General features: G+C 36.2%; 2 protein-coding genes and 1 pseudogene across 4 annotated transcripts; 1 reads left to right on the top strand and 2 right to left on the bottom strand.

Moving 5' to 3' along the window:
• The first annotated feature begins 969 nt into the window (after positions 1–969).
• LOC149002971 (TMV resistance protein N-like) lies at positions 970–4,522 on the top strand (annotated as a pseudogene). Its single transcript, XR_016170422.1, has 5 exons — positions 970–1,561; positions 1,680–2,795; positions 2,891–3,217; positions 3,314–3,952; positions 4,070–4,522. The product of XR_016170422.1 is annotated as a TMV resistance protein N-like (transcript).
• A 2,487-nt stretch (positions 4,523–7,009) lies between these two features.
• Positions 7,010–15,486, bottom strand: HSP89.1 (HEAT SHOCK PROTEIN 89.1). Of its 2 annotated transcripts, none has more exons than XM_089136946.1 (20): positions 15,219–15,486; positions 13,584–13,778; positions 13,422–13,495; positions 11,716–11,841; positions 11,535–11,628; positions 11,358–11,441; positions 11,099–11,242; positions 10,888–11,001; positions 10,662–10,721; positions 10,484–10,558; positions 10,286–10,390; positions 9,776–9,916; positions 9,518–9,610; positions 9,235–9,312; positions 8,858–9,112; positions 8,656–8,758; positions 8,052–8,226; positions 7,861–7,966; positions 7,674–7,763; positions 7,010–7,527 (listed from the first exon to the last, which is right to left on the bottom strand). In XM_089136946.1, the coding sequence occupies exons 1-20, from the start codon at positions 15,315–15,317 to the stop codon at positions 7,345–7,347; spliced, it is 2,394 nt and encodes a 797-aa protein (XP_088993072.1). In that variant the 5' UTR covers positions 15,318–15,486; the 3' UTR covers positions 7,010–7,344. The 2 variants fall into 2 exon arrangements, with proteins under 2 accessions (XP_088993072.1, XP_088993071.1); XM_089136945.1 differs by having other exon boundaries at positions 7,011–7,527; positions 10,484–10,561.
• A 5,080-nt stretch (positions 15,487–20,566) lies between these two features.
• On the bottom strand, positions 20,567–22,147 carry LOC149002969 (peroxidase 28-like). The gene is made up of 4 exons (XM_089138268.1): positions 21,920–22,147; positions 21,644–21,823; positions 21,405–21,570; positions 20,567–21,310 (listed from the first exon to the last, which is right to left on the bottom strand). Exons 1-4 carry the CDS (start codon positions 22,145–22,147, stop codon positions 20,892–20,894), a joined length of 993 nt encoding a protein of 330 aa, XP_088994394.1. The 3' UTR covers positions 20,567–20,891.
• Between the last annotated feature and the right edge of the window lie 5,087 nt (positions 22,148–27,234).

Raw genomic sequence — 27,234 nt, 5'->3', positions numbered from 1 at the left:
CTAAGCTTGAATTCCCTGAGGGCCTTGGGCGTATCTGCTAGTTTATTATGTAATACTCTCATCCCCTAAAATTGTCTGTTACAACCAACCAACCAAAAAAAAGAAAAAGTAGCTGAGTTTTGGTGTGAGAGGTCCTTTGAACCCAACCCCAGCGGCAAATTTGGGACGAGACTGATGAAATCCCATGCAACCAGAATTACAGAAAAGGGAACCTAAAATTACAACTAAATGCCCGCTTAGCTAGGGTTTTCAAGTCCCACTCATCACTGTAATGCCCTCCAAACTTTTTTTGGTCTTCAATCCTCTCATTTAGATTCTTTTTTCCCCTTCTGTGCCTAAGTGAGTTTTGTTGTGTTCTAATAATTTTCTCTTGACTGTACAAGTTGGATTCTGAGTTTAAATAAAATGAAACTCAAACACTTCCACTAAACTATTGGTCTTCTTTAAAAATGATACTTAAAGTTAATGTAAAAAATGGAAATGAAAACGGATGTTAAAAACAAAGTTCAGGTAAAACAATGAGAGAGAGACAAGTTGATTAAACAAGGAAGGGAAGAATTATTGCAACTCATAGAGAAAGGAAGAAGACGATCTCAGTGAAGGAAGGGGTTTTAATTTGGGATTTTTGAAGTATTTTATCAATTGAAATTTCACAGATGATACTCAGAGATTTCTACATTCTATTATTAATACCGTTAAGTTGGTATTCTCCACCTATCACATTGTGGGATTTTTATCCAACAAAAGCCCGGTGAGGAATAAAAGTCAAAGAACGAGACAAAGACAGAGAAACTTAATTAAGACAGGAAAACCGAAGCACGATTACACCTTCTATCTATCATATTTTCTTGACTTGACTTAGGGATCGGTTACGAGAGTTTCCATTTCAATCTGGGCAATTGCCAAGCAACTTAAATGATGCACACCGAGCACTTTCCCTTTCCCTTCTGATCTTTTGCGTAGCTTCTGCATAGTGGGTTCTTGCATCGGTCTCCTGTAATCTGTGTTTTCTTCCTCTGTTTTTCTTGGTAGTAGAAAGTCTATCTTCATTCTGATCTTCTGCTGCATCGTCCATGGCGGCCAGCGGAGCCTCTTCTTCCTCCGGCCGGTGGAAGTACGATGTATTCTTGAGTTTTTGTGGGGAGGACACTCGTACTAACTTCACCGATCACCTCTTTGACGCACTAGTCCGAGAAGGTATTCTGACCTTCAGAGACGAAGAAGAGCTGAACAGAGGAGGGGACATTTCTTCAGAACTGATGGCAGCCATCCAAGATTCTAGGGTTGCCATTATTGTCTTCTCTCAGAATTATGCTTCTTCCACCTGGTGCCTTGGTGAGTGTCTGAAGATCCTCGATTGCAAAAGAGACGACCAAATAGAAAAGGTTCTCCCTGTTTTCTACAAGATCAATCCATCAGATGTCAGGAAACAAAGCAACACTTATTCTCAGGCATTTAAGACACACGAAGAGCGTTTCCACAATGAAATCGAGAAGGTGAAAAGGTGGAGGGCTGCTCTCACAGAAGCTGCAAATTTGTCAGGGTGGGATCTTGCAGATGGGTAAGTCTTACTAATCAAATCCTTTTAGTTCATTGAGCACTTTTCTTGTTCTTTCTTTCTTCTTTTGTTCCTTTTTGAATTTATATACATTTATATGTTTTTTCATCAACATGATCAGGCGTGAATCGGAACTTATAAAGGACATTGTTGAAGCAGTGTTGGCAATAACAAACCCTACTGGAGGATGTTTGCATGTTGCAAAATTTCCAACTGGACTTCACTCCCACGTAGAGGCCATATGCGGTTTGCTGGATGAAGGGGGATCGGATGTTGTTTGCACCATAGGAATATATGGCCCCGGTGGAATTGGGAAGACAACCATCGCAAAGGCCGTTTTTAACATCATGTCTAGCAACTTCGAAGGCAGTTGCTTTCTTGCTGATGTCAGAGAGTTTTCTAGTCAGCAATAGGGTTCTCTGAATCTGCAAAAGCAGCTTCTCTCTAGCATCTTGAAACGTGAAGGCATAAAGATTCACAATGAACACCAAGGAATCGATATGATAAATAAACATCTACGCTGTAAAAGAGTTCTAATTGTTTTCGATGATGTGATGAAGATGAAACATTTGGATAAATTGGTTTGTGATTTTGACTGGTTTTGTCCCGGAAGTCGAATCATCTTGACGACTCGAGATGAACATTTGCTGACTGAATTGGATCTAGATGAAAAACATAAATATAGAGTTGAGATAATGGATCAGAAGGAATCTCTTCGACTTTTATGTCGCCATGCCTTTAGACAAGGTGATCCCTTAGAAGGCTATGAGGAGCTCTCAGAGGAAGTGGTACGTTATGCAAGAGGCCTCCCATTAGCTCTCGTGACTTTGGGTTCTCTTCTGTACAAAAGAAGTCCAGTTGAGTGGAAGTGTCAATTGAAGAAACTAAAAGAGATACCCCTTAGTGATTTCTTGGAAAAACTTAAAATTAGTTATGATGCATTAGATGAGTTTGATCAAAGTGCATTCCTTGATATTTCATGTTTTTTCGTTGGAAGGACAAAGACCGGCTAAGTATGATTTTAGATGCTTGCTATCCGAGCGGACTAGCTGTGATTAAAAATCTCAAAGAGAGGTCTTTGGTAACAATTAATGAATTTCATGACAAGCTAGGCATGCATGATCTTATTAAAGACATGGGTAGGGAAATTGTTCGTAATGAGTCTATCAAGAATCCAGGAAAGCGTAGTAGAGTGTGGAATATTGATGACGCCATTAATATATTGAGAAACCTCACTGTAAGTACTATTAGCATATACAATTGTATCTCTTATCATAATAAATACATGATGATTTCCATTTTTTTAATTTATTAATTTATCTCTTTTGTCAGGGAACAAGTACCGTTGAAGGCTTTCAATTGTTAAAACTCCCAAATGGCGAAGAGCATGAGTATTTTGGCAAAGTGATTATCAAAGGTTTTTGTAAAATGCCAAATCTAAGATTTCTTCAAGTTAACACTGGTTTGGTTGATGCAATAGAAAACACTATAGATTGGGAAGAATCTTGTGAAAAGGAAGTTATTTTATTCAAAAACTTAGTTTGCCTCGATTGGTTTGGATTCCCTTTCAAATGTATACTAGATAATTTTCATCTGGGGAACCTCATTATTCTTCAAATGCGTGAGAGCAGGCTTATTAAAGTTTGGGAAAGAACCAAGGTATGCAAAATTAATTTTGCAATTTTTTTGTTATATATATTTGAGTGAACTTTATGATATGCCATCGGTGGAAACTACTTTTGTCTTATCTTCCAGGATCTAAAAATGATGAAGTTCCTCAACCTTAGCTACTCTCTTGACTTAACCCATATGCCAGATTTCTCTAGACTCCGAAATCTTGAAAGATTGGATCTCCGTGGCTGTTACAACTTGGTTGAAGTCCATGAATCTATTTGTTGTCTAAAGAAACTTGTAGAACTGAATCTATCCGAGTGCAGCTGTTTAACAAATCTTCCATGTTGTATCAATGAATTGGAATCGCTTGAAGTACTCAATGTTTCTTTTTGCAAAGTGCTTGGAAATCTACCGAAGGGACTCGGGAAATTGAAACATTTAAGAATGCTTAATTTGTCAGATTGCGATTGCACAGATGATGATATAGCTTGTGGTGGTCTTGGGGAGATTTACTCATTGGAGTCATTGAATGTATCCTACAACAAATTTAAGAGCCTTCCAATGCTTCCGTCAAGTTTGCGGTCTCTTACGATATGGGAATGCTACAACTTGGAAAGATTACCACATCTATCAAACTTGAAGCAATTACAAGAGCTAGACCTTGAGGGATGTAAGGAGGTGACTGAAATTGAGGGCTTAGAGGGTTTGAATTCTGCAACATTTCTAGACTTGCGTGATTGCCAAAAATTGAAAACTTCTGCGAAGAAGAGAATCTTCCAGGTTTGTTTGTTTACACACACTAGCTTCCTATCCCTCGAAAAGAAAAAGAAATTAAGAAAAACAACTTATCTCATCTCTTTTTATAAAGAGCATGGTCTGACTTGGTCTAATGGACAGGATATTTGCAAAGAATTTGGAGATGGTGATATCTGTGACATCTTTCTTCCTGGGAGTGAGGTTCCCGATTGGTTTCACTTTCAAAATGGTGATTGCCAGATTATTGTCCGCCAATGTTACTTGAAGAGGCAGCCACAACAAGGTTTCATTATATGCAGCACCTTTGAACAACCCCACATCTTCTGCGACACTGTTCAGTTCCATGTTGAAATTTTTAGTAGGTCAAAGAATTCTACATGGAAGCATGCCAAAGAAATTCTCTATGATAATGAAATAACAATGATCACTTGGCTGATCAAGATACCCAATAGCGTTTGGAAATCAATGGTTCCTGAAAATGACTATTGGAAGAGAGTAACCATTTCAACCTACTGTGTCTTGATGCAATGTAATATGCCAATTAAAAGAAACCATCCGGACCAAATTGGGCTCCATTTTTCTGAGCATGAATAAGAAAGTTGAATTTGTCAGGAAACTGGAGTGGGTCTACAGTTTTTTCCGGGGATCCTTATGTTAGTGTGGGATTCATATGTTAGTGTTTTGTAGGAATGGTAACTTTCTTATTGGATTGGAAAGGAGATAGACCCATATATACATTGTCTTATTGGATATCTTTTGGGGCACATCTAGCCAAAGAGAGATGATGGCTGTCTCTTCATCATGGATCAACCAATATTCACTTTGATATTTCATGAAAGTTACAGTTTCTCTGTTCCCAAATATAGTGGCTTTTCTTTCGCTTAAAAAAAAAATTTGGTGGCTCTTCCACTCAGTTGTTCCCTTATTTTAATTTTTTCTTTTTTCTTTTCGATCAAGTTTTATCCAAGCCAATTTATGCATACCTCCACAACATTCTTAGGATAGATTATATGTATTGTTTAAATATATGTCTCTTGCATGACCTCTACTATGAGGTTGGTCTTTTATCAATTCAGCCAACCCATTAAAGTTTTCTTCCTTCGAATTCACGATGATGTTAATCAGGTGCAGTTGTAAGAGTAATGATGTCAATCAATAGTTGATTTTGTTCAATGGTAATAGGCATTGAGATTCATAATGAACACATCAGAATCATTATGATCAATAATCATCTACACTGTAAAAGAGTTCTTGTTGTTTTTGATGATGTGGTGAAGATGATATATTTGGATAAATTGGTTGGTAGTTTTGATTGGTTTTCTCCAGGAAGTCGAATCATCTTGACAACTCGAGATAAACATTTGTTAATTGAGTTGAATATGGATGATAAATATAAATATATAGTTGAAACAATGGATGAGAATGAATCTGTTTGACATTTCTGCTGCATGGCCACTAGACAAGATCGTCCGTCAGAAAGCTATGAACAGCTCTCAAAAGAAACAGTACGTTATGTAGGAGGCCTCCCATTAGCTCTCGTGACTTTGGGTTTGCCTCTATACCAACAAAGTCCAGCATAGTGGGTATATCAATTGGAGAAGCTAAAAGTGATACCCATTGGTGATGTCTTGGAAAAAGTTATGATCTATTAGATGAGTCTCATCGGAGCATATTCCTTGATATCTCATTTTTTTTTTGGAAAGGACAAAGACTAGCCAAGTATAATTTTAGATGCTTGTTGTCCAAGCAGAGCAGCTGCATTTAAAAATCTCAAAGAGAGGTCTTTGGTAACAATTAATGAATATTTTGACAAGCTACACATGCATGATCTAGTTAGAGACATGGGTAGAGAAATTGTTCGTAATTAGTGTATCAAGAATCCGAGAGAGCATAGTAAAATGTGAAATATTGATGACACCATTGATATATTGAGAAACCTCACTGTAAGTACTACTAATACATACAACTGCATCTCTTATCATAATACATCATGATTTCCCCCTTTTTAATTAATTTATCTCTTTTGTCAAGGACAAGTACCCTTGAAGGTTTTCAATTGTTAAAATCCCCTTATGCTCAAGGGCGAAAGGAGAAGAGCATGAGTACTTTGGAAAAGTGATTAACAAAGATTTTTCTAGAATGCCAAATCTAAGATTTCTTCATTTTGTCTGGTGAGGTGGCATGTTAACTTTCTCATTTCCCATAAATTTTTTAAACCTCACAAATATGTATGATTTTGTGAAAAAGTATAGAAAACCAAAAAGTAAAACTCACAATTAATACTTTTTCACAAAATTCTTTCGTTCCCTTTCTCTCTCCCTCACCCCCATTACATATGGGGCCCACAAATTTTTTTTCCCCCACCCCACCTTTGCAAATAAACGCAGCCTAAAATAGAACACCCACCACCCACATGCCAACAAAGCCCAAGAAGTAATACCCTTTCACCCTCCATGATACTCATCCACCCCCAAACTTGGTTTAGCACCCATTTTAGCTTCTAGAATTACAACCGTGTGCCTGCTCAGCTTGGGTCTTAAAGTCCCGTTATCAGTGTAATGACCTGCAAAAAACTTCTGTTTGTTCTTCAATCCTCTCACTTAGATCCTTTTTTCCACTTCGGCGCCTGACTAAGTTTTGTTGTGTTCTAATAATTTTCCCAAATCGTACCAGTTGGATTCTGAGTTTAAATGAAATGACTCCCTTCCACTAAAAATTATTGATCTTTGTTAAAAAAGATGACATAAGTTAAATTTTATGTCAAAAATGGAAATGGATGATAAAGAACAAAGCTCGTGTAAAACAGTGAGAAAGAGACAAGTCGATTAAACGAAGAAGGGAGGAATTGTTGCAACCCATGAAGAAGGAAGAAGAGGATCTCAGTGAAGGAAGGAGTTAACTTAGGAATTTTGGAGTTCTTTGTCAATTGAGAACTCACAAATGAGGCAGGATGAAGGGTATTACTCAAATTTCCACATACTATTATTAATAATGTTAACTTAGTATTCTCCACCTATTGCATTGTGGGATTTTTATCCAACAAAAGCCTGGTGAGGTATCCACAACCACAAATGAGCAGTGAATGATTCTATTTTACTTAAATACTTTTTCCGACAAATAACTTTCACAGTGGAAGACCCACTGATGGCAAAGAATATCAAGTTCTAAGCAGTCGGAATTTCTTCAATGGAAAGAGCATAACGATTAGGGTTCAGAAGTCTTATTTATATCACAGCAACAATTTTGCTTCATTCCTCAATATATAGTTCCACTACAAACTATAAACCGACACCTCAGGTAAGGAAACCATACCTAAAAATGTAACTACTCTACCTGGGGCTTTTCTTTACTTCACAAATATACTGAAACGGGAGCAGAGAAAAAGAATAGGTAGTGCAAGCCTATCACATTCTGTTTCATTTCCTTCCACCAGCTTCAGTAGGCTCCACCACCTCAGCTTCTATAGTCTCTACGTTTGCATTATTTCCAGGCTCGCTAGCCGTCTGAAAGACCTCAGCCACAGGGGCTCCCCATTTGCCTGAAATTGCCATTCCCATCATCTCATATATCTTTCCACCCAACTGAGCAGGGCTATCCGGCTGCATCAAGGAAAGAGTATTTGTTAAGATAATGTGATGCTTTAGTTATCAGCAACATTTCCAAAACACATTCTATTGGGAGAGCCAGCAGCATCACAGCCAACTCTCAAAAATAAAACAAAAATCTAGGATAATAGTGAACTCACAGTGAAGCCACTGGAAACCAGAGCAGTGTCATAAAGAAGATCAATTGTTCTCAATGCATCTTGTTCATCTGGGCAATTCGTTCTTGCAGCCTGCATAACAAACACAAATTTCAAAGTAACATAATTCAAAGACCACAAAGTCATCAAAATTGGGCATGGCAATTGAAGATTTGTCAGCTCATCTTACATTCAAGTTCCTGATGATTGGGTGCTCTGGGTTGATCTCAAACACCCTCCTTCCTCTCATATAATCCAAGCTAGATGTATCTCCAACTGACTGTGCCTTCATCAGCCTGAAATTTGTAACAGATTCCTTGGATCAGAAAACAACCTACAAATCCAGTAACAAATTGTTGAATTTTTGTTAAGGACGGTCACCTCTCCATGTTGGCTGACCAACCAAACTTCCCAGACACAAGGACACAAGGTGAGGTGCTCAGACGGCTGGAAATTTGGACACTAGCAACTTTATCTCCCAAACGTTTCTTTATCCAATCACAAGTTGCGCCAAACTCCTGCTTCAATACCTTTTCCTTTTCCTCATCCTTGTCACCTGCCCAAGCATTTCCCAAGGGGACGAGGATGTTAAAAGAGCAAAATTTATATGAAAGTAGACCACCAGATTCCTCATTCTGTATTAAAGCCAATACACAGACAGTGAGCCAGGATTCAACTTCTAAAATAATACTCTGAGAAAGTCCCGACTCCTGACATCTAAAACAATACTTGGAGAAATGATCCAACAGATGACTCTTGGAATCTCCCCTTCAAGTTCATCCTTACCCTTTTTCCCAACACAAAAGGCTACGCTAATGTATTGGTTAGTTTGAGGCATCCAACCCAATGAGCATTTACTGTCCAACCATACATTTGGTCTGATAATCATCAAACAGGTAACATGGATGGCAGAGGAAGACCTCTACACTACAGCCATAGTAAATATTAGAATTCTACCTCAGGAATGGGAAAATGTTATACTAACCCAAATCCAAGTCTTCCTTGCTGATGTCCACGAAGTCCTTTTCCTTGTAGGATTTCAAATTTTGGATTGCAACCTCATCAATGGGATCAATTAAGTATAGGACCTACACAACAGAGTAAAAACGGTCAAACTGTTGAGACAAATTAAACTGAACTGAAAAGTAAATCCGTCATAAACTATCCAAATAAAGCCAAGGATTTACTTCATAATCCTTCTCTACAAGTTTCTCCAGGAACGGTGTGTTCTTTGCACTGGTCAAACTGTCTGCTGCAATGTAGTAAATAGCCTTTTGCTCAGGTTTCATGTTCTCAACATACTCATCCAAGCTTATCATCTCTTCCTCACTTTGAGAAGAAAGGTACCGAAGCAGTGGAGCAAGACGCTTATGGTTTTCACGATCTTCAATGCATCCCAATTTTAGGTTCTTCCCAAAGTTCTCCCAAAACTTTTCATAGTCCTAAAATAAAACAATAAAACAATAAAAATAAATAAATAGATTTAATAATATAAAAAATATTTAAAAAAAAAACCAAAACAAAACCTGATTCCAAGTAGATATTAGTTGAGTAGAAGACATACTTCTCTGTTCTCACTCATGGATATACCCAAGATCATATCAAAAGCTTTCCTGACTAGTCGCTTCCTCATGATTCGTACCTAACATGATGGCAAACAAGATAAGTGATGGAAATTTAGTTAAAAGAAGAAAGAATCCAGAAGGACAAAAGAAAATTCTTCCCCTTTTATTTGGGGCTTTTTTCTTATTCTTTTTTTTTTGGGGGGTGGGGGGAAGGAGGTGGAATACAGTACAACAAATCCTCAAATAAAAGAATGGTCACGCTTCAGGAGTGAATTCACTTACAATTCGACTTTCTTGAAGAATCTCACGTGAGACATTGAGTGGAAGGTCATTTGAGTCCACAACACCTTTCACAAAGCTCAGGTATCTCGGGAACTAGTCAAGCAAAGACGAGATTCGTCAACTTAGTGTTCAAGATTATCTAATAAAACTATTTTTGTTAAAGCAAGGTTAGGAATAAATAAGCAAATAAACCAACAAGAGTCATTCACCATTAGATTCCCTAAAACAGAAAATATTAAAAAAATAATAAATTCATACCAGTTCCCCATCAAAATCATCTGAAATGAAAACCCTTTTAACATATAGTCTTATGTTCTTGGTCTTGGGATTAATAAAATCATCCTTTCCCGTGAGACCAATTGCTGGAACATAAAGAATAGATCTGAACTCTACTTCACCCTGTAGCGAACACAGAATTTGTTAGCTACAAACTTTAAAGCAAATGAAGAAAAATAAAAGTATGCAGCAATGGTATGATGGCATTAAACTTCGTCCGATTTGTAACCAACTTTCAAGCCCAAGGAGAAACGATCAAGGGATGCTATTTTTCACTTTTAAATCACAGAAATTGGATGATGAAGTACCCTATATATACACATAAGGAGGAGCCCTCATGTGTCCATGTTGTCAGGAAACATTTAGATCCTCATAATAAAGAATCACAGTTCTTATCCAATCATAAAGTTGCCATTTCCTACAATTTTCGAAGAGGCCTAGAAATTACAGAAACATCTACAAAGGATCTTCGCCATATAGCATAATGTATACCTCAGTTGTGAAGTGTGAAGAAGCTAAAGGGTCCAAGTATTCATTGAATGTCTTCTTGTAAAATTCATTGTACTCTTCAGTAGTAACTTCCTTAGGGTTGCGAAGCTGCAGATAATGCAATAAAGAAATATTTGCACGTTAATATTACAATGAACTTCCAGTATTGGATGCAGCCAAGAGAGGAAATATTAGTTTTACCCATATGGGTTGTGTTTCATTGGCAAGTTCCCAGTCCCAGTATTTCTCAACTACCGTCTTTGTCTTCTTCTTCTTCTTCTGTCCCAAAATGAAGCAAATCAAGAATTTTTAGTGGTATATCCAAAAGGAAATTAGCAGGCTACCACATCTTGAAGACCAAGAAAAGACATTTAAGTACCTCAGCTTCCCCACCATCGCCTTCCTTCTTTGCCTCAGCTGGATCCTCATCAACCTCAACCTGTACATAGACACTTCAAGTATTAGGAAGACGAGAACACTAGGCACATGAAAACAAATAAAATTTCCAGAAAAAAATGTCAAATACATTGGGATTGCTCAACTAAGCCACTCCTAGCTACTTAAAATAAAACACTCATTGGAGAAAGTTAAGCAAATAGTAAGACCTCTTTGGTAAATCCCTTCTCTTCCCAAGTGTATATTGGGAACGACACGAACTGTGAATAATTCTTCAGAAGCCTTTGAACCCTTTCTGGGTGGGCATAATTTTTTTCATCATGCTGAAAACAGGTAAGGAGTACAGAGATACATTGAGATCAATATAGTATATCAAGAAATATCGAGCAAAATCTTAAGGAAAGAAATTTCCTTAAAAACCTTCAGAAATAGGGTAAGGCGAGTTCCTCTAGGGATGAGCTTTTCTGGGTCAGTCTCTTCTCTGATAGTATACGAGCTAGCATCGGCTTCTGCTTCCCATACATATTGCTTATCAGATTTTGGGCTTTTCGTTGAAACAACCACCTATCAATAACAAAACCAGATTATAATCAAATGCGAACGTACAAAACCATAAATTGAAAACCTAAAAATAAATAGAGACCATACTAGAAAACAATACTTTCAGCTCAAGACATACCCGATCAGAAACCAGGAAAGCTGAATAGAATCCCACACCAAATTGCCCTATTAAATTGCTGTCAGTACCAGCATCCTTGCTGTCCTGTCCATGAATAAAACTCATTTTAATTACATACTAATTGTGTCACATTGATAAATATGGTATAGGGAAATACCGGTTGCAACAACAGCGTACCTTTAATGCCTTTAAGAATTTCGCTGTTCCACTCTGTGCAATTGTTCCAAGACAGTCAACAAGTTCTTCTCTTGTCATACCAATGCCAGTGTCACTGCATATAATGAAAACACTTAGTGTACAGATAAGATAATTGAATTTATAACATGGACAGGTGTATATTTGTTAATATAAGACTCACGTAATATTGATAATCCCATTGTCTTTGTCTGTCTGGACACGGATATCAAGATCCACACCATCCTTTAAAAGCCCAGGCTCCGTAACACTCAAGAATCGTATCTTGTCCAGAGCGTCACTTGCATTGCTGTATGTAACACGTCCATCAAGAAATGTTTGAACACCATAATAGCTTTATATAATAGTTACTAATTATTTCTATTACACTTCCCACTACCAATGAGTTATGAATGCAAGGCTTAAAAAAAATAGAAAAGACCACAGCAAAGGAGATTTAACGAAAGGAGCAACCCAAATCCTGATCAGTGTAATGCAAAGAAAACCCAACAAACCACCTGACAGAAACCTGGACAAAGTTATGGTATACATGCAGCCGATCTGAATGTCATATCTCCTCTCCAGAGCATTAAAGTAGTATTCTGGTTATTCTCCATTTATTAAGAGTTTCTGAACATTTATCCAAATTTCATGACCACAACTATTGGGGAGGGGGAAAAAATCATCCCCATTGTTAAGGATTGGGAGACAAGGACCAAAGAAGACATCATCCTAGTGACGAAACACAGAGGGGGGAGAAGTGGTTAAATGAAGCTATATGGAACATTAGGAATTCAACAAAAAGATTAGCTCAAAATACCACACATGCGATAGAAAACTGAGGAGATAAATATGATCTTGCCCTACAAGAGAATAAATCCCAAACAATTGTTAAGGCTAACTTGGTTAAGTTCGGTGTTGTAATAGCTGGTAATGGAATTCTCAAGGCTTGACATTGCATTATAGAGTTCTAGAAAATCAACTGATCATTACCATGACCAATCAAGAGCAGGAAGTTGGTACCAAAGCCACAAATTATGTTATGAACTAGTCGGTGAGAGAAACATTTTCAGTCAGGGTCCTCAAATTATTTGGTTAAACTTGATGCTCAAGTAGCTTGATGCTGGGCTTTGGAGTTCTCAAGTCTTTACCCTGCATTATATGGCTACAGAAAATCAACTCTTCATCACCAATGAACAAGGATCCTATTTTTAATAGGAAAGTGGATGGTACCGAAGCCACAGATATTTTGTGAACTTCTGAGTGGGAAAGTTGTTTGACATTGGGTTCTCAAATTAGTCTATCTGTGGCTAGTAGTCCACCCAAAGGATGTTCTCAAGTATACAATGTATTACTTTGATGGAACTAATCTGAACTACTCGACACAGCAGATCAACCAATCACTAATAATGTTGTGCTTCCATCTCCAAAATATGGTGCCTGTATATGATCAAAACCATATTGACCTCGACCAATATCAACAGAGAATGCTCTTGTTTTGGACACCAATCTTTGACAGATAAGTAAGCCCCTTCTCCAACTGAAGTGAGCAAAAAAAAATGGTAATAGCATTGAAAAACAGATACATAAACTGTTTCCCAACTTGACTCATCTTCTCCTAAATGTAGCTTGTCAAGAACAAAGGTAATGTCAAATAATCAACACCTATTTACCTATAATAGAGGGAACCAACCTGGTGGTCATAGTAGTACTTATAATTGCTCACCAACTAATAGGAACTTCCATTTAGCAATCAGAAATGTACAAGTTAATTAACTTCACATGAGAAATAGCAAGCTCCACACCATGAACAGAAAGATACATATGTGGGGACATTCTTTAAAACTAGAGAGCAAGGGAGAGAAGGAATGAACTGATAGAGAAACACACCTAATAAGCTCCCGAAGGAAAACCTCTTTGTTGCTATATAAGCTGTGTACAATTAGGTCCATCAGACGGCTAACCTATCAGCAAAAAGTAGTTGAGACATTTTAGGCAGCTAAAAGATGGAAACCAGAACATATAAAAAAGCGCATCTCCAAGCTTGATTACCTCAGCTTGATACTCATATCTCTCAGCCGGTGGATCAGATGTGGGAGCTGCTGCTGTCGATTCAGTTCGGACTCCCAAAAATGGTCCACTACACAGATTTAAATTATTTGAACTGGTAACGTAATGTCTCCCTGCAGTTAATGCAGAATACCATCTCCTCGGGGACTGGGAGAACTTCAACTTATCTTCATTAGACTGAAAAAATAAGAAAATTTGTAAGGGAGTGACCGAAATTTATTATCAACTGCAGCATCAAGAAACAAATCCATCATGGAATGAAGATATACTATCTTATCAGAGACATTAAAGCATCTCTTAGGCAATGTGGCAAAGGTCAATATCCCTGTCAGCACATCTATTTTCAAATACAATCTTATTCATAAACATATCAATTTATGATGCTTTAAAAACTATATATTGTTTAATATGAGGTGCATACAGAATTTTTTTTTCACGGAAAAAACAAAGACACCTTGTACATATTGGTTATATGGTACTCTCAAGTCTCAGTCCCATCTATCCAATTACAGAATGAACATGGGAGTAGTGCACATGGTGAAACAAGTTGCTTCAGTAATAGATTCCCATCACACCGGATTACAACCAATAGGAAAAAATGGTGGATCATGCCTAGATCTGTCACATGGCAGATTAAACGAGGCCAAATTATGACCGCAGGTAGACACAAAGATCCGGGCTCATGTGTCTAGTTTTGGTGAAGTTGATGTTGGACACATGGAAAACAAAGCAGATAAAAGTAACGACTACTAAAATGGTGTACTGATCTACGAAGGGTTGCATGGGCAAGCAAGGAATCGCATGCCATTAGACGGTAGGTACAACTATTGAATTTAAGGCTGAATTTCGACAGACCATTCACTAGACATCAAAACAGCAATACAGCAGAAAAGCTGCATCCGCCCATATACTTTGTCTGGAGATTTCCAATAAACTTTTCACAACTCTCAAGACTGTGAGCCATTTTAGAAGAGGATAATACAATAATCCCCAACCCCCAAAGTTTTCCCCCTCCAACCAGAAAAGGGTTATTGATAAGAAACCACCATGTAAATCAAAAAAAAAATTAAAAATTAAAAACTCTATAGGTACACAAATTAGGCAGAATGAGCATGCATTAATGCACGCCAGATATAAGGAAGAAATGAGACCAAAAATACTACAATAGCATTAGAAACATACATGCAATCTAATAAGTTGAACCATTTCTTAAGAAACTGCAATAATTTTTCAGGTTACAGAATCCGGCAGCATTATATCCACTGAGATTTGTAAGTACCATCCTCAGCAAACACCAACATAATAGAATCAAGCGACCGTAAAGCGACCAAGTCGATTAGACCAGTAAGGTAAGTGGATGGGAAGGAACAATTGCACTTTTTTTTGTTTCATATTAGTCTGTCATAATGTAGTATATGAATTAAAGAACTAAAGTTGTAATACTCAATCACCCAACCTACGAAACCACAAATTAGGAAGATGAAATCCGAACTGTTTGCCAGTAAACACACGGGAATCCAAACCGATTCAAAAATCAAATTCTTCGTTTACATAAAAGAAAGAAATGAAGTTCAAACTCAATATAAATAAGAACCAAACAGGAATACGAGAATTTACCACATCGTGTAAGGAATTCGAACATGAAATCGGAACAGCTACGTTCCTCTGACGTGTTCGCAGAACGGCGGAGACGGAACGCCTTGATAGCCTGTGCATTTCAGCTAGTGATACGCGATGCACCAACTAAACCTGAAACTCTCTGTAGGCGATGCACCAACTGAGCTGTGCTTTCAAATGGCCGATTAGGGTTTTAGTAGGGGTTTAGGAAACACGTTGAGTGGTACTGAAGAAGTTTCTGGAGACAGCGGTTAACGTGGTAACTGGACGTTCGTGTTAATATATTAGAAGGTGTTTGAAATTTCAACCATTGATTTATTGTATCTAATCATAATCATTTTTTTCACTTAATTCATGGAAATCGATTAGTTTTTCACTTTTTTCCTTTCTTTCTTATATTGGATTTCGAACTTACCTATTTATTCAACAATTTCTCCTTCTTCTTTTTTTCTTTCGACCTTACACTATTTTAAAAAATATTTTCTACTTAATTGTTTGGAACTTGAATTTTCTTGAAAATCAATTTTTCATGACTACCTCCTTCATGATTAGATTTGTTAAAATTTCTATTGGGCTGCATTTGTTCGTAAAGATGGGGTGAGAAAAGAAAAACATGTGGACCCCATTGTGTATTCGATAATAAAAGTTCAATTTTAAAATCTATGTGTTTTTTAAATATAAAGTAGGGTGTCAATGCTTTACGATCTCCATTTTGGGATACCAGTACAATTTGCTCTTAATATAAAGACGTTGTCAGAGCTTTTTTTTTTTTGGAGAAAAGGAGACTTTATATTAATAGAAATAAAGAAAATACAAACAATAATACAGGATTAGGTTTTAAAGAACCTACGACCCTTTCGCTCTTCTACAACATATTGAGAGAGCTGAGCAGGCAAAGAGAGAGGATCCAACAAAATTTCTTGGTCCGACGTTGCCAATCCGGCTAAAAAATCCGCGCACCTATTAGTCTCCCTAACACCATGCACCAAAATATACTCCTGAAACAAGGATCTCAAGTGAAGAATATCCTCAACAATGTGTAGTATCCCCCAATGTGGGCGGTAAGTACCCAGTAAAATCCTAATTGCCACTTCGGAGTCTGAATGCACCAAAACCTTATTGCAGCCGTATTGTTGCGCAAATTGCAAGCCACACCGAATTGCAAGCATCTCAGCATGAAAAACACCCACATTAGCACAACCACTCCCAGAGCTTTTTCACCTCAAGCAACCAAACAAACCACACATTTATAATTTAAAGAAAACATTTGTTTTTTCAAAAAATTTTCCACCAGATTTTACTTATCCTTTCTTTTCTACCTCACTTTTATCCCAACAAACAAACACAGTCTTGTTGTCTTTAAGATTTTTATGTACGAACTTCAAGGATTCCTCTTAAAGTTTAAACTCATTTAAGGAAAAAAAAAAACTCATTTAAGGAAAAAAAAAAACTCCTTTCAATAAAAAAATGTATAGAATTGGAAATTTTAATAGTTAATAAAGCAATATGTTAGTATCCAAAAATAATAATAATAATAAATGGTTGAGATTTTATCTATCAAACCGATGATTGAATTTCATAAACAGTTAACCAAATCTCATTGTTGTCATGCTACTTTTCCCCTTTTTGTTATTTTTGTACGAAAGTTGAGTTTCTCTTTTTTTTTTTTTTTCTAATAATAAGTACTTTATTAATTGAGAAGAAAGCCGGGAAGAACCTACATATAAGGCTACGTTTGTTTGCTGAAATAAAGGTGGAAGTGGGAAAATTATTGAAAAAAACAAATTTTTTCTACTTTTTCTAAAAGTATATATTGTTTTGTTGCTTAGGGTGGAAAAGTGAGAAACAAACTTCCTTGAATCTGACGAAGTAATAGCCCAACTTTCACATTCCAAGGCTTTTTAAAACCCTACAAATTTTGTGGGATTTGGTAGAAAAGAAAAAAGTGGGATCCACCACTATCATTTTTCTACAAAATCATTTTATTTCCTTTCTTTCTCCCTCACCCCACTGTACATGGGTCTACATGTTTTTTTTCCCACCCCACCTTTACAAACAAACACAGCCTAGGAATCAAAGAGTAGTATCTAAGTTAAATTATAAATTATAAATTATGACTCCATAGATTTGAAATATATAGATTTGAAATTTCTAGATATTTGAAATATCCAGACTCATGTAACCAAACAGGCCCTTATAACATGACATTTCTATTGGGAAGCATCTCCAAGATTTAAAGATTGAAGAAGAAACATCTTCAAAATTCTGATAGAAAATTGATGCATGGATCTTCTTGGTAAGACCTAAATTATTGTTGAGTGCCTTTAGTGCAAAAAATTATCTAATGAACATATTAATAATGTTAACTATTAACATAATTTAAATTTCAAGTCTAAAATGACCAAAATATCCACAACTTATTTAATAAATGTGATATATCTAAAATACTTTCATATCTTATTGTTATCAACCATGTAGGTGGGTGAAGGGGGAAACCACTGCTGGAAACCATCCCCCAAAACAAAACACGCCACCCCCATGCCGAAAATAACCCAACCCATGCCTGAAATCAACTTCACAACAGAAAATTAATAATTATCACAAAAATGAAATATTGTCAATGAATAAATAATAATAAGCTCAGATTTTTAACAACAAAATTGGCCCGAAGAAAATTGGAAAAAGAAAAAGCTGAACACACCTTTTAAGTGAGGATTCATTCAATAGTAGTCAAGCATATCTTCAAAAATGAATTATAAACTAGGCTACATATGAAAATGGCTCAACACCAATCCTGTTCAAATTAAAATGAGATAGAGCCATTTCTCGATAAGCATCACCTGTAGGGATATCAATTTGCAACATGTACTGTTAAAACCTAACCAAATTGGCTTGTTACTGTCCTAAACAGGCCCAAACTAAATCTTAATGGACTATGTTTGGGCTGAGGGGGTAAAGACCAAACGGTTTTGGTTTGTTGTTAGCCCAAACCGATTGGCCTGAATCAGCTCATCACTGAAGTACATCTCTAATTTAGTTTTATATTTCAAATTTTAAAGTAGCTTAACTTTTGTTTTTTCTTTTTCTTGTTTTCTGCTTCCATCAATTTAGGCTCTTTTTTGTATCAATTTCCATTCTCTATTTTAGGAAAAGGATAGGATAAAAATAGGCAAGGCCATGCCCCTCCCTCTTTTTTGAATTTTTTCTTAATTCCTTCATTTTTATTTTTTTTTTCATGTGAAATACTGATATTTGCACTCAAAAAAACAAAAAACAGTGGAAACAATTTTAGAGGTAAAAAATTCATAGTGCTCTTACCTACTTTCAACCTTTAAGATTGCATCATATTGAAGAGATTCGATCCAACACTTCTAACAAAAAATACAGAAGTGCCAAAGGTGGTATGTTAAAGCGGTTAAAGATCCAATTTATCTAGGGGAAGTCTTGGGTTCACACGCACTCGGCGGCATTAATATAAAAAAGCTCCATTGAGGATGTAAATAAAATACGGAAGTACTAGTAATCGTGATATTTCTATTTACATCGAAGGGTTTTAAACTTTTTGGCAAAATTGAAAACTTGGTTGAAACTCGATGAAACCACAAAATACAAAACAAAACCTAATCGAGGAGGGTATCAACAATGGCAATATATAGTTCACGTCGATATAAATTAGTTTAGTAGACTAAAGACTGTAATTCTTTTCGAAAAGAAGAATTTCAAAAAGCACTATAGAAACAATCACTGGGAAAAAACAAGAATGAAGGAACAGTGGCTAAGGGTGAAGCTCACGACTACTTGCAAGTAGATATGGTAGGGACCATATTTATAGAAGATTTAGATCGAAACTATGTCAACACTACATATTATCATTGTTGTTACTCTCCTCAATTAGGGTTTGTTTTCTATCTTGAGATTTCATCGAGTTTCAACCAAGGGTTCAATTTTGTAAATTTAAAATTTTTAAAACCCTTGAATATAAAATTAAAAAAATCATAATTACTAGTGTATCTTTGTATTTTTTTTTAATAGAATCAATATATTGAAGTTCTCTTAAATGATGGGATTATACCGATCAAAAGTATATAAAGACATTTTGATTATAAAAATGACGGCTCACCCTTTTTTTTTGGTAAACCGCATTTTATACAACAGCAGAACGGTTACACACGCCCAACTCCTGGGATAACAAATCCAGGAGCCAGGGAGAGCTCACAGGGCAAACACACCTGGAACCAACAGATAGACCACCACGGGCCAAAGCATCAGCAATCAGATTACATGATCGCAAAATCCAAGAGAATGAGACACGAAGGGGAGGGCCACAAAAAGAGAGTCTCATCTACAAGAGGGGAAATAGAGAACGAATCAGCACGCCCCTTCTGTAGAACAGAGATTGCAACCAAGCAATCAGCCTCTAAGAAAAGACGCGTAAAACCAGCATGAACAGCAAAGAGAAGCCCCTCCCTAAGAGCTATAAGTTCACCTTCAAGAGCTGAGCCCATCATCCCAAAGTCAAAAATGGCAAAAAGAATAGAGCCCTTGTGATCCCTCCCAAAGTCAAAAATGGCAAAAACAATAGAGCCCTTATGATCCCTCCCAATAAAACCATAACCCCCAACAGATTGTCTCGCATAAAACGCAGCATTAGTGTTGATCTTAATCCAACCACGCGAAGGACAGCACCAGCCCGGCATGAAGTGTTCATCCACTTGGTCTGTTATGACGGCTCACCTTAATTGGTCTGTTTTTGGAGAACACACACCCAAAATCTTATCAAAGTTATAGGATGACAAAAACATGGGTTGATTATTTTAAAAAAATGGTCACATGTTTAATTTTTAATAGTCTCCACCTTTCTTTTTTGTTGTTTTTTTTGTATAAAGGCTTTTTTTTATATATACGAAAATTGGAGATGGGCCGCCAGAAATTGTTGAACCCACAACCTCTCCACTAAAAAGTGGGATTCTCAACCATTAGGCTGCGTTTGTTTGTTGGAATAAAAGTGAGTGGGAAAATTCTTGAAAAAAGTGTAGATTTCTTATTTTTTCCCTTAAATCCTAAAATGGTAGATTGTTTGATTACTTGGGGTGAGAAAGTAGGAGACTTGTTTGCTGATGTGGCAACCCAACTTTCCTACCCTAAGCCATTTTAAAACCCCACATACTTGGTAGGATTTTGTGGAAAGTTGAGAAAAATAAAAAGTGAGACCACCACTATTACTTTTCCACAAAACCTTTCATTTTCTTTCTTTTTCCCTCACCCCACTACACATGTGATCAACATGTTTTTTTTTTCACCCCACATTTGCAAACAAACGCAGCCTTCAAAAAAAAATTTCCCCTGTTGGTATTGGCAAAAATGATACCGGCTTGAACAAAAAGAATCATTTATTGTAAATACAGACAAAAACCAATTATGCCAAATAACTAGCTATGAAAAACACAAGAAAAACATCATCTGCTGTGCACAAAAACACATATATGCCAAATAACTGGCTGAGTAAACAAAAAAAACTACAAGGCTATTCTAGACTTTTCAAATTTGAAATCAAGCTTTAAATCTCAGCCTGTTATTTGGTATATAAAATGCACCGGTGTGTACACAGGAGATTTTTCCAAATATCACGAGGATGTTCCTCTTTGATATTTATAGATGGATATAATCAAACGGCTAAGGGGAATTGATGGATCGACATGATGCCCTAATCTCTCCCGCAGGGTCTAGAAGAACATTGAGAGCTCCCATTTTGACAACAGCAGCAGCGAATTGTTCATTGAAGAGGCTATTGTCTTTGGCTAGCATTTGCACAGTGGGTTGAGTTCGATTATCCAGATCTATCTGTTGATCGATGGCTAGGATTCCTTTGTTGATTTCAATCTGCTTGAAAAAAGAGTTGTCAACAGTGATTATACTCAGAGTATTTTGATCCAGATTAACAATGTTGTCGGTTGTTGAGTTCATGGGACAAGTTGTCTTTAATGTTGTAACTAGACCTCCATCCATGCTTGGATCAGCCATTCCAGTGTTTTGATAATTGTAGAGACGATCTTGAAATGCAGAACAATGCGTAAATCCTGATGTGTGAGAACCTAAAACATATACAATAACGATCGATGCTTAGCAGTGGAGAATCAACATTACAAAAGCTTCTATTGATAATGAAATTACAGGAAGAAATCTTACCAAGGAGAGTGACCATATCTGGAATATCAAACCCTAGAGTTTCAAACATTGCAATTGAATCATTTACAGAAATATTAGCTGGAGGAATAAGATTCAGAGCTTCGCTAACGAATGAAGCTAATCCATCTCTTCTCCCTGTCGTTACATTGAAGAATTGCCCTCCACCCTGCATTTACACTAAATCAGACACAGAAATTGTTGGATCTTGAGAAAAAAATTAAACAAGATTAACTAGTTACCAAGACTACAGCTTCTCTAGCAGCCATCATAATGATATCAGCACAAGAGACAACACCAGGGCATTGTTCTTCTACAGCAGACTTAATTGTATCAATGACATTAAAACCTTTCAAAGTCAGGTTCGGAATTGCATCCTTCTCAGTTCCATTTCCATCTAGGAGTACTGATGCATCACAGCCCTGGAATTCATGAAAATAATCAGTTAGATTAGCTTTACTAATCAGTTGCAGAGATCAAATAGGTAGCTTCATTCATGTTTCTAGTTAATTACTTACCCTGACAAAGCAATCATGGAACTGCATGCGTATCATTTGGGGAACAACAGTAGCATCTGTAGAGAATTGTGATTTCATAGAATCTTTGACTATCTTCTCTGCATCTGTATTGTTGGGACATTTTCCATTGTAGTAACCTACTTGCAGACCAGTAGCATAACACAAACAAGTGTAATTGGCTATAACTACCAAGCTAAGCCAAAATGCTACCGTTGCCATGGTCTTCATCTTCTTTGCAATTGGATCATAAAATTATATCCTATTTATTACCAAAAAAAAAAATTATATCCTATTTATAGAACTTATTAGGATTTTGAAACTAATTCTCTAACTTTTCAAACCTGCTCGGAAGGGGAAATATTTGTTGGGCCGGCTTCACTGTCGGGTTTGTGTTTTCCTCACATCTTTCTGCATCATATGAAGGTGGAGTCTACGTGGGGCCCACTGAGTTTCATTTTTTATTAATTTTTGTTTGCACGTAAAAGTAAGTCCCACTCCTAATGTATGACAAATAAGTGTGATAAGAGCACAAATCTTTGACTTGAGCCGGATGGAGGCTTTAGATTTTGGTTTCACATCACACTTGTTGGGTCTTACTTATATGAATTTGCAGTTTGAGGTTAGAGGCTGGCACTACCCACATCCCTCTCCACTATAGTGTCTAAAGGTGGTTTTCTTCTTGAATGTGTGATGGAGGAATGTGTGGGTGGTATTCTCTAATCCTATATTCTCAAAAGTAGAAGACTCAACTCAATATTTTCGTTTGTATTTTCTCCCCATGGCCATTGACCCGCCTCCTTCGGTCGGCCCCATGGTGGGGGGGAGTTAGATGACGAAGTTTTTTTTAGTATTTTATTATTTTTACTTGTGGGTGGGCCCCCCCCCCCCCACATAATTTGTGGGGTTGGGAAAAGTAAAAAGTGGGACCCACCTCATCACTTTTCCAGCACCCCCCGGGCCCCCCTCCCCTCCTTGCAAGAGATAAACTAATTGTTTGACTTTCCAAAGGTGCTCGGAAGGTGAAATATTTGTTGGGCTGGCTTCATTGTCAAGTTTGTGTTTTCCTCATATCTTTCTGCATAACATGAAGGTGGAGTCTACGTGGGGCCCACTGAGTTTCACTTTTATTAATTTTTGTTTGCACGTAAAAGTAGGCCCCACTCCTAATGTATGACGAATAAGTGTGAAAAGAGCACAAACCTCTGAGGATGAAGGCTTTAGATTTTGGTTTCACATCACACTTGTTGGGTCTTACTTTATGAATTTGCAATTTGAGGTTAGAGGCTAGCACTACCCACATCCCTCTCCACTATAGCATCTAGAGGTGGTTTTCTTCTTGAATGTGTGATGGAGGAATGTACGGGTGGTATTCTCTAATCCTCTATTCTCGAAAGTAGAAGACCCAACTCAATTTTTCCACTGATCTCATAATTGAGTCCGGATCATCTCCCCGGACAGGAAGTACTCTGTACTCTCCCGACAACTATTAACCACGAATTACAAGGGGCCCACAGAGTTAGGATGATGAAATTTTTTTTAAAAATATTTTATTATTTTTATTTGTGGGTCCCACATAATTTATGGTTATAATGCAAACAACACCGTGTCATCAACCCTTGAGATGGATGGGATCATTTCTTATTGTCATACAAGCATGTCAAGACGTGCAACCCTGTAAGCTCTTTTATTGTTTTTGTGTAGACGCAAGTCACGCAACCCTGTAAATCTTAAAGGCTATTAGTGAATGATAAAATCATTAGGAAAACATCTTTGACGGAAGGCACCAGTTATCACTGTTTGACATGAACCCCCTGTCAACTGCCCACTTTATATATCAGAAGAAATTTTTTTGGTCAGCTATATATCATAAGAATAATGATTTATATTGTTTTTTTCATTTTTTGGTAAGAGATTTAAATTATGTTTTGATTAACACTGATTGTTTATAGATACCGTTACCAAAAAAAGAAATTGACTATTGTGTGGGCTCTTATAGGATCTATTGGTGGTCTTATTTTATTATATTAAGGTAGAGGTTCACATATATTTTTTGGGGCCGCACATTTGAAAAAAAACGTAAATTATTGATAATAATATTTTTTAAGACAAAATATAAGTAAATTAAACAACAATATAAAAAAAATGACACATGACTTCAACCCTAAAAAGTTAAATGCGAATCAAAATTTTCTTTGATATGAAATGCAAACCATTTTTTTTTGGGTAGGAGATGCAACCATCGGTAGTTAGTTACCTAACAGAAGTTGCAAAAGAAATAAAGAAACATCAAACATAAAATCAAATAAAAAGAATAAATAAATAATAAATAAATTATATTAAATAAATTGAGAAAGAGAAAGTGTACCTAATTGTAGGGAAGATTTTTTTCTAAATTTTCTTTAATCCACTCTTATAGAAAAGGAAGAGAATAAATAAGAAGAAAAGAGGAGAGATGAGAGAAGAGAGAACAAATGCGAATTGAGGAGTTAGCTTTTAATTAGAAATCACATTTTGAATACCTAATAAGAAATGTTTCAAAAATTTCCTTAACCTAAAGAAAAAATATGAGTGAAGAATAAATAGGGACTGAGGAGTTAGTTTTTAATTAAAAATAATATTTATATCTATTATTTTACATTTAAAAATTATTCTTAATGTTGAGACGCAAATAATTATATTTCACATGTGAAAAAAGAAAAAAAATTGAAAAAATTAAAGAAATTAACAAAAAAAATTTAAAAATCGGAGGCAATGGCCCTCCGGCCCCCATTGTAGCTCTGCCTTTTAATTCTTTTGGGGTTCATTATGATTTACCTGCTATTTAATTTAAGATTAAAATATTATACTCAATTATAAGTGTTACCACATTGCAAAACTTAGGAGTAGGTTAGGAAAATATATAAATAAAAAATAAATTCGCTTATCCTTTACGCGTTTCAAGTGTTAAAGAACTAGGAGAAATTCTCCACTTGTCGTCAAAATAAACAAAATAAAATTGACATAAATAGAAAATTCTCCAGAGTCAAAAACGCTGAAACACATTTGAATATTCCTCATATAGTAGGTAAACGTACATTACAAACCAATTATGTGTCTTTCTATATTGTATCAATAAATGTTATTAAGAGAAATTAATGAGCTATAGGATTTATCTTCACATGCATATTCAATTTTTGTTTTTTGGTCGAAATCTGTATATGTATATTAATATGTTGGACATATAGTTTATTTAAAATGAGAAATCAAGTCTTGCCATGAACTTCAATAAAAGTAAAATCCTAACTTAGTAAAGCGGTTAAAGGTCCAATCTCTCATGGAAAAGTCATGGATTTGCACCCATTAGATGGCATTAATGTATATCCCATCCCTATATATAAAAATCTCCAATCCAAAAAAAAAAAAATTAATAATAATAATAATGTTAAAAAGGCAAGCCTATATGGTTGTTAGGATTATAGCGAGCAATCACACACAATCGAATAGAAAATAAGAAAGAAAGAGACATAGATTTTACCCTGGTTTATCTTAATATGAGGCTACATCTAGCATTAGATTTTTCACTATATTATTCTTAAATATATATATATATATATATGGTATATCCCTTTCTTACCGAATATTATCCGTCCGATAAAATTATCCGATTAAGTTACTTATTTAGATTTATTATTCTTATTTTTATAAATTTTGCCTATGGTATGTGACTATTTTTCTAGATTTTCTACTAAAATAGCTACCAAAGTTGTTAAATTCTTAAATTTCGAACCTAACCCTCACAAATAAAAAGGTAAAGATGTAAATAAGTAGTCGAAAACTTGTATTCAATCTATATTTATGTCCGTTTAGAAGAATCTACTTAAAAAAATAATTATTTGGTTATCATCCGAATCCGACAGAATCCGTCCGAAAACCGATAGGATATTATCCGAATCCGTCCGAATATAATAGGATGCGGATATGGATATACCACTATCCAATCCGAATCCGGTCCGTTTACACCCCTCTGCTTCCCTGGACTCACCTATGTCTATCCATTACATAATGTGAAGCATCAGTCATGCTCAACCTTAGTGTGAGAAAGTTTCATTATGTAAACTGACATGAGTAAATGCATGTGACGCATCTAAATATAGAAACCGCTAGAGATAGGTTCTATATGATGACTTCAATATGGATGTCTCACATGAATAACATACATTCATATAGCCAATGTAGGGTTCGTTGAGCGGTAAAAATCCCTACTTCTCAGTGGAGAGGCATTGGGTTCGACCCTTGTGGACAGCATTATAATTCCAGTATTAACAAAGCACCAGTACCGGAAAAAAAAAAAAAAAGGGATAATTACTGTTGCCCCCTTGTACTTTGGTTTTATTACTAATCAAAGTACAAGGGGATAAAGTAGTCAGTGGAGAGGCATTGGGTTCGACCCTTGTGGACAGCATTATAATTCCAGTATTAACAAAGCACCAGTACCAAAAAAAAAGAAGGGATAAAGTAGTAATAAAATCAAAGTACAAGGGGGCAACAGTAATTATCCCTTTTTTTTTTTTTTGGTACTGGTGCTTTGTTAATACTGGAATTATAATGCTGTCCACAAGAGTCGAACCCAACACCTCTCCACTGAGAATTAGGGATTTTTACCGTTCAACGAACCCTACATTAGGGATGTAGGTATTAAATAATATAACATCACGCGATTGTTTTATAAATAAATATTTTTTCTACCCAAAAAAATAAAAATTGAATATTTTCTACACTTGATAGAATCCAACGAAATGAATCACGCAGGATAAATTTCATGTCAATATTCACATACACGAATGCATAGGTTAATCGAACTCGTCAAGAGCCCATTTCAAGAGGTGGCTGGGCTTCATTGTGAGAAATTCACAGGGAACTCCTTTATTAGCTATTTCTATTCGTGTTGAGTTTACTATAGGTGCTTGAAAGTGAAGCTCTAGCAATGTGTGAGGAACTCCTTGAATGCTTGACTAAAGGGCATAAGTTGGTGGAAGCCAAAGTGGGCTCTCAAGCCTTACTGAAGGCCTTATCAATCGAGTTTGAAATCCTTACTAGTATCTGTTTCATACCATGGAACATTGAGTATTGCATCTAGATTTGATAAGGAGAAGACTTTGATTGTAAATCTTGAGAATGATAGCTAGTTTAAGTGAATCCACTTTCCTTTGCACTGCTCAGGTTTAGGGTATCTATGGTTTCACCTCAATAAAAGGATAATCGTCGGATAATCGTCGGATTTGATTGGCAGCCACTTTCCTTAACCATCCAATCTTTGCAGGAGATAAACTCCCATT

The sequence above is a fragment of the Hakea prostrata genome, chromosome 10 (assembly GCF_041222555.1).
Source record: "Hakea prostrata isolate BN-2017 chromosome 10, UWA_Hpros_2, whole genome shotgun sequence".
Lineage (NCBI taxonomy): Eukaryota > Viridiplantae > Streptophyta > Magnoliopsida > Proteales > Proteaceae > Hakea > Hakea prostrata.
Note: the sequence above shows the minus strand (reverse complement) of the source record. Positions and strands in the feature narration are given on the sequence as shown.

Excerpts from the sequence above, each read along its gene's own strand:
- HSP89.1 (XM_089136945.1), bottom strand. The coding sequence starts at position 15,317 with ATGCACAGGCTATCAAGGCGTTCCGTCTCCGCCGTTCTGCGAACACGT. Across the intron at positions 10,562-10,661 it reads GCGATGGTGGGGAAGCTGAG|AAGAAGAAGAAGAAGACAAA; the intron begins GTACTTAAATGT and ends ATTTTGGGACAG. Across the intron at positions 9,917-10,285 it reads CTTCACACTTCACAACTGAG|GGTGAAGTAGAGTTCAGATC; the intron begins GTATACATTATG and ends TGTTCGCTACAG.
- LOC149002969 (XM_089138268.1), bottom strand. The coding sequence starts at position 22,147 with ATGAAGACCATGGCAACGGTAGCATTTTGGCTTAGCTTGGTAGTTATA. Across the intron at positions 21,824-21,919 it reads TCCATGATTGCTTTGTCAGG|GGCTGTGATGCATCAGTACT; the intron begins GTAAGTAATTAA and ends CATGAATTCCAG. Across the intron at positions 21,571-21,643 it reads CTAGAGAAGCTGTAGTCTTG|GGTGGAGGGCAATTCTTCAA; the intron begins GTAACTAGTTAA and ends GTGTAAATGCAG.